This window comes from Thalassophryne amazonica, chromosome 3 (assembly GCF_902500255.1).
Source record: "Thalassophryne amazonica chromosome 3, fThaAma1.1, whole genome shotgun sequence".
In the NCBI taxonomy this organism is placed as follows: Eukaryota; Metazoa; Chordata; class Actinopteri; order Batrachoidiformes; family Batrachoididae; genus Thalassophryne; species Thalassophryne amazonica.
Window position 1 is genome coordinate 109086893 of NC_047105.1, and position 11482 is coordinate 109098374.

General features: G+C 40.9%; 1 protein-coding gene across 1 annotated transcript; it reads left to right on the forward strand.

Moving 5' to 3' along the window:
• The first annotated feature begins 343 nt into the window (after positions 1 to 343).
• On the forward strand, positions 344 to 11137 carry si:dkeyp-97e7.9 (DEP domain-containing mTOR-interacting protein). The gene is made up of 9 exons (XM_034167275.1): positions 344 to 435; positions 517 to 695; positions 849 to 972; positions 2263 to 2441; positions 5222 to 5434; positions 5553 to 5684; positions 5825 to 5895; positions 9989 to 10093; positions 10203 to 11137. Exons 1-9 carry the CDS (start codon positions 353 to 355, stop codon positions 10326 to 10328), a joined length of 1212 nt encoding a protein of 403 aa, XP_034023166.1. The 5' UTR covers positions 344 to 352; the 3' UTR covers positions 10329 to 11137.
• The last annotated feature ends 345 nt before the right edge of the window (positions 11138 to 11482 follow it).

Sequence of the window (11482 nt, forward strand, 5' to 3'; positions counted from 1 at the left end):
GACTGCTAGGATAGGCTCTAGCCCCTCGTCACCCTTAAATGGACAAAGCAGGTATAGAGAATGAATGATGTACAGCATTAAAAATAAATTTAGGTAGATTTTTAGGTAGATTTTTAGAAAATATAATGAGCAAGCAGCAACTGCTTTAGTATGACTAATATTAAAATAGTAAAACAAATGTTGGCGTGTGTCTGGTGGCAAACTGACAGACGTGCAATGTGTCTCTCTGTATACACAACACCTCTCCCATTATTGCAATAGGGCTCTGTGTGTTTCAGGAGATATTTTGTAAACACAAAGGACCATAAATAAGAGTTAGCTTCATTTCACCTGGAGTCCACACAGAGCAAACATGGAGCGAACAGGCAGTGTTCAGAAGAAAGCCATGGCTAGACAACACAAGGCAGAAGTGATGATTGCTGGAGAACAACTCAGGTAACAACAATATTCAGGGTCAACAGATAGATATCCAATACAAAGATTAAAGTTTGCAGCTAATTCAAACTTCTCTTCAAGGATAAGACTTCATGATGGAAAACTGATTAAGGACAGGCGCTACCACTTGCGTACATACCCTAACTGCTTTGTGGCAGAGGAGCTAATAGCCTGGCTTGTGAGCCACAAGGAAGCTCCAGATCGGGGAACGGCTGTCTCTCTCATGCAGCACCTCATGGATCATGACATTGTACACCATGGTAAGACGGAAGCACAACAGCAAGTCTCAGCAGAAGGTCACACTGGAAATAAGTTCATTAAATGTCTCACTATACTGCTGGATGACATGCTATTGCTGGAGCTGATAACATTTTGCATTTTCATTCTTAAGCTGACTGTATGCTTCTTTTTAGTCTGTGACAAAAGGCCAGTGTTCAAGGACGCGAAACTGTTATACAGATTCCGTAAGGACGACGGCACATTTCCCTTCAATACAGAGGTGAAAATCTTCATGCGAGGACAACGACTGTACGAACAGTAAGCGTGGTGCTTTTTCTGTTTGAACTCTCTTGGTTGAATAAGAACAGTTAACCTTGAAGATAACCTTGTCAACCATAGATACACAGCAGCATATAAATCAGCCAATGTGATGTTCTCAATTAGGTCCCTATCTTCATTGCTACCCGACGAGTTGTCAGTTTTACACCTAGCACATACATCCTCTAAATCAGGGGTGGGCAATAGGGCACCGCAGTCTTGTTTGATTGCGGGCTCTAAAGGGGCAAAATATGACACATATGACGTAATTTCTTTACTTCCAAGGGAAAAACCATGGCATTTTCAATGGGTTTTTGGGCAAATTACACGCAAAGTAAAAATAGATGTGTTTTGCGGTTTGTTTATGGCCCGGAGCACAAATGTGTTAAGCAGTTTTGCAGGCGAGAGAAAGGAGATACTCTGGTTAGCTGTGTAGGCTAACACTTACCAACATGACCTCTCCCATCTGCCTTGTCTTTTCTTCTCCACTGGGAACCAAAAAAACTTTGTGCAACTGTTTCAGTGATTGCAGCCGAAAACAAAACAGTTCACCATTTTTCCGTGAGAACTTATGCTGTGTATATATTGCACAACGGAGCGGAGGTCCCCATAAGTGGTCAAATCCCGCGATATCACACAGGGTTCAAATGAGACTGCGGTGCACAATTATGTATCATGAAGGGCAAGACACCGAGGCGCAACAGCTACAAAGCATACATTAGACATCAGTACAGCAAAGTGAAGCAATGCTGTTTGTGATAGAAAAAACATTTCCGAATCCCCGCTCCAACACCCACTCTCAACTAGGGTGACACATTATATGCCATAAATACATGACAAAAGTGAACAGAAAACAACCATTAAACAAAATAAGAGTAAACACTCATGGATAAACACTAAACCACATCATGATGCTGCAGTGCATCACCTCGGGGAGCTTTAATGGCCACTCTCTGTTGTGCACTTTGACAGGCTTGCGATAATTCATTAATATGCCAAACACCCTTTCTTCTTCAGATACCGCAACACTTTGCCCATGGCACACTCCATTTTAAAAGGACGGATAGGTGCCGCTCTAACTGGTTTGTATTGTGTTCATGCTACAACATGCCTATGCCAACTGAACACAGTAAATCAACCCCACTGCACACAGTACCAGGCTTTGTGCTGATATTTCCCACCATCAGTGTGAGCTTAGACACCCCCTTATGTATTTGCATCTGTTATTAAGATATGGCCCAAAAGTTTATTGTATACTACAGCACATCTATCGTTTCTTTGTGTGTTCAGTCTCATGGGAAACAAGGACTCTATTCTGCAACTGAGAGTGGCGCATGGTGTTTCGTATAATCGCTCCTTTCCTGGCTGCCAAATGATTGACTGGCTCCTCCAGAATGGAGAAGTAGAGAGCCGGCGCCAAGGTTTGGAGTTGTGCCGTGCTTTGGAAGAGCATGGCATTATTCAACATGGTAAGGGGAGGTACTCTCTTTGTATTATATAGTACTAGAATTAAGCTGAATGTCAGGGCAGGGGATAGGCAGCTGGAGCTTCTACAGCCTAAAACATATGTTATACTGTAATGTAATCATTATAACTAGCACATTCCTCCTGTGCACAGGTTTTTGCTGCATTTCCCAAATTATATTATACCTTCTACCCGAGTCTGAAAACTGTATTGTTTTCTTTTACGTACAGTGAGTAAAATAAGTATTTGATCCACTGTTGATTTTGCAAGTTTCCCACCTACAAAGAATGGAGGTCTGTAATTTTATCATAGGTACACTTCAACTGTGAGAGACAGAATCTAAAATAAAATTCAGAAAATCACATTGTATTATTTTTAAATAATTAATTAGCATTTTATTCCATGAAATAAGTATTTGACCTACTAACCAGCAAAAATTCTGGCTCTCACAGACCTGTTAGTTTTTCTTTAAGAAGCCTTCCTATTCTGCACTCATTACCTGTATTAATTGCACCTGTTTGAACTTGTTACCTGTATAAAAGACACCTGTTCACACACTCAATCAATCTCACTCCAACCTGTCCACACGGGCCAAGACCAAAGAGTTGTCTAAGGACACCAGGGACAAAACTGGAGACCTGCACCAGGCTGGGATGGGCTACAAGACAACAGGCCAGCAGCTTGGTGAGAAGACAACAACTGTTGGCATAATTATTAGAAAATGGAAGAGACACAAGATGCATGATCCTAGCTACAGAAACATTTTAAAAAGAACTTTGGTGTTACAAATATTACAACATAAATGTAATTTTATTTGTCCATTATTGTTGCTTCTAAAACCATTCAAAACTGGTTAAAATAGGGCTTGCCAAGAACATTTTAGGCATATAAAACCCTATAGTTTAGGGGGCTCTGCCATTTTGACCCTCGCCGGGGGCCCCTGTACCTCGGGCTGTGAGCCGCGATCACGTAATTTACCCGGCACTAAAATGGTTCTAGCTAGAACCCTGACAAGATGATTGTCAATCTGCCTCAGTCTGGGGTTCCATGTAAGATCTCGTCTCGTGGGGTAAGGATGATTCTGAGAAAGCTCAGAACTACACGAGAGGACCTGGTCAATGACCTGAAGTGAGCTGGGACCACAGTCGCAAAGATTAAATTAGTAACACACGACGTCATCATGGTTTAAAATCCTGCAGGGCATGCAAGGTCCCCCTGCTCACACCAGCACATGTCCAGGCCCATCTGAAGTTTGCCAGTGACCATCTGGATGATCCAGAGGAGGCATGGGAGAAGGTCATGTGATCAGATGCAACCAAAATAGAGCTTTTCGGTATCAATGCCACATGCCGTGTTTGGAGGATGAGAACAACCCCAAGAACACTGTCCCAACGGTGAAACATGGAGGCGGAAACATCAGTTTTGGGAGTGCTTTTCTGCAAAGGGGACAGGACGACTGCACCGTATTGAAGGGAGGATGGATGGGGTCATGTATCAAGAGACTTTGGCGAACAACCTCCTTCCCTCAGTAAGAGCACTGAAGATGGGTCGTGGGTCTTCCAGCGTGACAATGACCTGAAACACACAGCCAGGGAAACTAAGGAGGGGCTCTGTTAGAAACATTTCAAGGTCATGGAGTGGCCTAGCCAGTCTCCAGACCTGAATTCAATAGAAAAATCTTTGGAGGGCACTGAAACTCGAAACCTGAAAGAACTGGAGAAGATTTGTATGGAAGAGTGGACCAAATCCCTGCTGCAGTGTGCAAACTTGGTCAAGAACTACAGGAAACGTCTGACCTCTGTAATATTGCAAACAAGGGTTTCTGTACCAAATATTAAGGTCTGTTTTTCTATTGTATCAAATACTTCATGAGTTTGTGATTTTTTTTTTTTTTTTTTTTTTTGGAGATTCTGTCTCTCACAGTTGAAGTGTACCTACAATAAAAAAATACAGACCTCTCCATTCTTTGTAGGCGGGAAAACTTGCAAAAGCAGCAGTGGTTCAAATACTTATTTGCCTCACTGTATATAACACTATGTATGACGCATTACACAGACAACTGCAGCAAAAATATCCTGCCCGTATATATAGTGGAATGCAACATTAGAAACTGAAAGAAGCATCTATTACAGTACAGGATGTCGCAAGTCAATGCTAATATCTCCTCCAAATGTTATGTCAGTATCTTCAGTAACCTGTACAGAGCAGGTAGCGCAGTGGATAAGAAGCTGGCTTGCCAATATGTCAACCTGGGTATGAATCCCACTCATGGTACCTGTACCTCATGGACAAGACACTTAGGCCCAAAACTCTCCCTTGGCACAACCACTTTGCCCTTTGGATCCATTTTGTACATACATGTGAAAGTGGTAGAGCTAAGGGATAGTACTGGGAATGCGCCTTAATCTGCATTGTCTCAGTTCACCCATATGTAAATGGGTACCAGCCTTGACTGGGGAAGTAACCTGCGTCTAACTGGTGTCCTCTCCAGGAGGACTCAATAGCTCTCATCCACTTCGGAATCCAAAGATAAGCACTGGCACCGATGGCCCCTATTGCCTATACTGTATAGGATTCATTGTTTTCAATAAATATCCTGGAAGAGATTGGATTTGCAAAAAAATGGTAAATTTTCCATTCCCATTGCAAGAAAATTACAACTAAATCAATTTGGGTATGGGTATCTTCAACAGCCTTGGAGGACATAGGATTCAAACAAACAGTATAATCCAAACTGTGATAAGAATTTGCCGCAATTTGACTTTGCTCTTTCACTTCCACCAGTGTTAAAGAAGCATGGGTTCTTCGACAGTGGGCTACTCTATCACTTCAGCATCAATTTTCGCCGCCGCCGCCGTCTATCTGAGTTGTTAAATGAAGGTGAGCAAGACAATGATGAAGCAGTGGCAGCAGCAACACAGGAGGACAACCAACCTGACAGTCCATTTGGCCTTTGCAAGAACACACAACAAGAAGGCAACAGTAGTTTCCAGTCTGGTAATGAAAATAATAATAATAATAATAATAATAATAATACATCTTGGTGTATTTACACTTTGCTACATTAATGTTAGGTTTTATTTTTGTGGAACTGTATGGCATAATTTAATTATAGTGGCAGTGACTAAAGACCTGAAACAGGTTACCAGTGGGCGTCGAGGCAGTTTGAATTTCCTCCAGCTTCACTCGGCTGGATTTCCTCCATCTGCATCTTCCACCTCAACGGTGAGATGCAATCCTAAATCAGGTGAGTGGATCATTTAGGGTCACCGATTAAATGTTTCACACTGTTTGCCTAAAGTCAAGCTATTTGGATAATGATGCCTGCTTGAATTTCAGTGTACAAATTAGTAAAGATTATCAATGTCTCTTTTAATGATTTTACAGTGCTTAGAAGAAAATTTACATGTGAAGAATTATTGGCCTCTGGTGCTCCATTTGTTAAGAGAGTGTTAACGGTAAGCTACCATAATAATTTAACCTGACTATTGTTAATAAATACCTTAGAAATACGTACGTCATATAATATTATTGATTTAAAACTCTCTAAACCCATGTTAATACAGTGCTGCATTTCTGCTGAAAGATGGAACGTGCGGTGAAAGATGGAAAACGCCCTGTGTCACTGTGAGTCAGCGCATCTCAGAGTGGCGCTGCAGCGCACACGGCTCAACGGGCTGTTACATCCATAATTAGCATGATATTACAGATACAAGGACATCCCTAGTTATGGATTAGATAATGTATCTGTAAAAATATGTTTGACATGGCTGTCGCACCCCGCTCACATGTGCTGGCTGCGAGTCAGTGCGTCTCAGAGCCACACGGCAGTGCACACAGCTGAACGCGCTGTTACATCCATAATTAGCATGATATTACAGATACAAGGACATCCCTACTTATGGGTTACAAAATGTATCTGTAAAAATATGTTTGACATGGCTGTCGCACCCCGCTCACATGCGCTGCGGGTCAGTGCGTCACAGAGCCCTGCTGTGAGCTTCCATGCACAAAAACGTGGTGCACGTCCTTCTCCACACTGACGTTCAGATGTGTGAAAAGTGAAATCACCGTGGAAATGTGCAGTGCCCCACGTCAAAATCATGGCTGGGGTATGCATGTTTGTATAGGTATGGGTCAAGTTGCGACACGTTGAGGTGATGCTGGGAAACTGTGTGAAAACAAGAAGTCAGAGTGATGTGCACAGCAGATACACACTTTTGAACAATTAACACACCCAAGTGTTTTAATTGTATAATTAACTACAAGCACTCGGAGAGCGTAAACCTCCGCCAAGGCCATAGGGTTACTGACGTCACATGGAATACCCTTTGGCAGAGAAATTTATTCCACGTTGTTTCACGCATCTACCGTCATGTTTCATATTCAGTGGTTAAACCCTTAGATCTTCAGCAAATATATTTATAAAGAGAAACTGCATGAACTACACAAGTTTTTTTTAATTTTCTAATAACAAGTTTATTCAATGAGGAGAAACAAATGCTAAATTACTGTTGTGTCGTAACTTAATTTTTGTTCAGTCTTTGTGACCCGTCTTCATGAAGTTAGCCACAAAAATGTTGAAACTGGCCCTATGCTGCAATGATAAAGAATCCTTAAAAAAATTACTGATCCGGATCGTGTTCCAGATCATTACCAAAATTTAGTGACTTCAAAGTTAGGCGAAGATACACCCCTGGTAAAAATTTAATTGAAATCCATTGAGGATTTTTTGAGTAATCCTGCTGACAAACCAACCAACCAACCAACAAACAAACGGACGCGATTGAAAACATAACCTCCTTGGCGGAGGTAATTATACAGGTAGATATAGTAAAAGCATGAACAAAGTGATGAAGAAAATGGCATTAACAATGCCTGTGTTAGTGTTGTTAGAAGACCTTGCAATGATTTGATGTGAGCGTGTATTCAGAGAACGTGAGGATTTACTTGCAAATGATGATAATTGGCTCATAAGCCGATTTTGATCGCCAAGGCCAATGTTAGTGGAGTTGTGTGTAGAACTGTGGCTGGCCCTAGAGCGCAATACAGCAGGGAGCCAGGGGTTGTCTGTGCACACTCAGGTGCTGCCCATGTGGGGCTTCCTGACAACAGGGGCATTCCAGCGGGAGCTGGCCGATCAGTCAGGAGTGTGCCTGTCAACCTTGAGCTGAGCCAGCTTCTGTGTAACGCAATCATCTGAATGTCATCCAGGTACATCACATTCCTACATTAAAGCGCAATTTGCAGCGAGAGCCGCTTTCCCAAATGTAACTGGAGCTATTGACTGCACACATATTGCTATAAAGGCACCATCACATGATTAATTTGTTTTTGTTAAAGGAAACATTTTCATTCCATCAATGTTCAAATCATATGTGATGTGCAAATGCATTTGGTTGGGCTGGGAACAGGCTACAGGCTGGCATGGTGTGTGCAATGGGTGGTTGCTTGCTGAGTAAATAGTTTATTCATGTAATTGTAATCAACCAGCACGGGCACATTTGAGCAAGTGCACATTCAAATATGTATTTTGTTATTATTATGAATGTGTTTTCTTTTTCCTGATGGTGAAACTAGAGCTGCTTGTTGGCAGGCTCCCACTTGTCTCACACTGCAGTATTTGTCAATAAACGCGTGTGTAAAGTTGTGAATGTCACACACTATTGGATGTGGCACACCTCATTTCTTTTAGCTTCAGTGTGGGTTCTTTTCTACTATTTCAGTTTGTATCCTAGAAGGTTTGCAAGTGGTTCTGCTTCCATTTCCTGATAGTGGGATTCCGAGTCATCAGTTTCTTCTTCATTCTTGTCTTCATCCGATTCACGTGTGTACAAGTGCGCCACATTGATACATGAGGCCCAATGTGAAGTGTGGGGTGAGCTGCTTGCTCTGCTGCCACCACACCCGAACCCGGATAAGCAGCTGAAAATGAATGAATGAATGAAAAAGTATCAAGACAATTGGTGTGCTGGGTGTGTAAGCCACAATTGTGCTGCGTGGAAACTACCAATATCGCTTGTGTTTATGGAGTTAAAATTGTCTCATTAATATTTGTAAATGCACACAGGGTGATCTACAAATAATCATTGATTTGCAAATGTGTTCAGATATCCACAAATGCAAATTTGATATTTGTAACTTGTAAATTGGTCTTTGCAAATAATGTTGGATTTGCAAATATAAAACTTAATTTGTAAAAAAAAAAATTACATTTGTAAAACTGGAAATTGTATTTGTGAATTGAGTTTCAGCATTTGTGGATCACCAATTACACGCATTCATCGCTTTCCTCTGCGATGTCATTTTGAGACATTCTTTTCGCGAACACAGATCCACAAACAAATGCAGACTGATTCACAAATACACACTCACGCACACTGGATATCCACTAGATGGCAGTGTGGTTCCATTCATTGATGTGGCAAGCTGAATTATTTTTTTAAATTATGTGTCCGCGGATTTCATCATGGGGAGGGGGGCGGGGGTGTTAGTGTTGTACTCTTTAACGCAGTGGTTCAAATAAGCGTATTAAACAGCATTGCGCCTGTGCGTGCTCCATGACACAGACATGCTGCAAAATTCTTCTTTTAAAAACTTGAAAGTTCTAAAAGTTGCTACATTTAGCTAAGCTTCGCACAGGAGCCACACAGCGTCACCGCAGCAACCAACCAGTCCCGCTTTACGACAACTGTCGCAACAGCCAGGCTCCGCGGATCCGAGGAAACTGATTTGTATCTGTAACACACAGATCAGTGTCCGCGGACTTCTAAAACTTGCATTATGTCGTAAAAAAAAAGAACGCTTTGCGATAAGCATTTTAAATACTCAGTAACGATCACGATTAAAGAGTCATCCGGGAGCATATAGTTTCAGCTTGCCACATCAATGAATGGAACCACACTGCCATCTACTGGATTTCCAGTGTGCGTGAGTGTGTATTTGTGAATCAGTCGGCATTTGTTTGTGGATCTGTGTTCGCGACAAGAATGTCTCAAAATTACGTCACAGAGGAAAGCGATGAATATGTGTAATTGATGATCCACAAATGCTGAAACTCAATTCACAAATACAATTTCCAGTTTTACAAATGTAATTTTTTTTTTTACAAATTGAGTTTTATATTTGCAAATATAACATTATTTTCAAAGACCAATTTACAAGTTACAAATATGAAATTTACATTTGTGGATATCTGAACACATTTGCAAATCAATGATTATTTGTAGATCACCCTGCGTGCATTTACAAATATTAATGAGACAATTTTAACTCCATAGTAATCAGTTGCTGAAACTGTCAAGATGATGTCCAAACAAACTGCTATGTCCACTTAATGAAGCACAGCATCATTACACTAAAAAGTCATCATAAACCAGACCCAATTAAGTGTTAAGAACAGAAAAACCAAACTGCACAGATGATGGGGATGAATAGAATTTGATCATATTTATAGTTCACATGCATAACAACTGTTTTCATGTTCATCAGTTACGTTAATCTCTATTGAATGTCTAATTCATTTTACCTTTCTGTCTCCCATCATAATAGGTAGTAGGAGATGCACTGGGCTGGGGCTTTGTCATCAGAGGAACGGCTCCTTGTTACGTGCAGGCTGTTGACCCTGGAAGCCCGGCAGCTGCTGCTGGAGTTAAGGTAATCAGCTATGCCACTCAAAAAAAATTAAGCATTTTTAAGATCTTTGTAAAGAGCATATTTTCCATCTTAGAAACAAAAATAACATTTCTGACATTGATTTCTTCAGATCCGACAGTTTATATGTCAAGTTAATGAAAGGTGTGTTCTGTACCTGGATCACTGGACGGTCAATAGACTGGTGATGACAGGACCTCGCATCGTTGTGGTGGAAGTCATGGAGCCATGGGAATGAAAACCGCAGAATGTGTCCAAGATCATCTTAAATATGACATTTGCTGGAAATGAAGTATAATGCTACTAAATATCTTTCTTATGATTACTTTTATCTTATTTCAATTATATCTGCTGGTATGTTTTATTTTCACTTGATGATTTAATTGCAATAGGGCATCGCCTCAGTGTCTTGCCCTTCATGGCACATAATTGTGCACCGCAGCCTCGTTTGAACCCTGTGTGATATTGCGGGATTTGACCACTTATGGGGACCTGCGGTCCATTGTGCAATATATGCACAGCATAAGTTCACACGGAAAAAATGGTATACTAGGTCTGTGATAAAAGTAACGGACCTTATTATTTTTTGAAAAAAATAAAAAGGACCGCTTTTTTCATCACAGACCTCGTACTGTTTTGTTTTTGCCTGCAATCACCGAAGCAGTCACAAAAATTTATTTATTTTTTTTTCTCACCTGCAAAACTGCCTCGACACGTTTGGGCTCCGGTCATAAACAAACCACAACACATAAGCACTTTCCCACAATCGTCACTTTTCTTTGCATTTTCATTTTGTTTGCATGTAATTTGCCCAAAAACCCATTGAAAATGTCATGATTTATCCAAGGAAGTAGGGAAGTAGAGAAGTAGAGAAATTATGTTGTTTGCGTCATATTTTACCCCTTTAGCGCCCGCCCTCAAACAACACTGCGGTGCCCTAGAGTTCTTATTTCTGAATGTAGAATTATAATTTTCATCTTAGGTGCATGTCCACTGTGAGAGACATAATCTAAAAAAAAAACAAACAAACAAAAAAAAATCCGGAAATCACAATGTATGATTTTTTTTTTTTAATAATTTATTTGTATGTTACTGCTGCAAATAAGTATTTGAACACCTACCAACCAGCAAGAATTCTGGCTGACACAGACCTGTTAATTTTTCTTTAAGAAGCCCTCTTATTCTGCACTCTTTACCTGTATTAACTGCACCTGTTTGAACTTGTTACCTGTATAAAAGACACCTGTTCACACACTCAATCAATCACACTCCAACCTGTCCACCATAGCTAAGACCAAAGAGCTGTCTAAGGACACCAGGGTAAAACTGTAGACCTGCACAAGCCTGGGATGGACTACAGGACAACAGGCAAGCAGCTTGGTAGAAGACAAC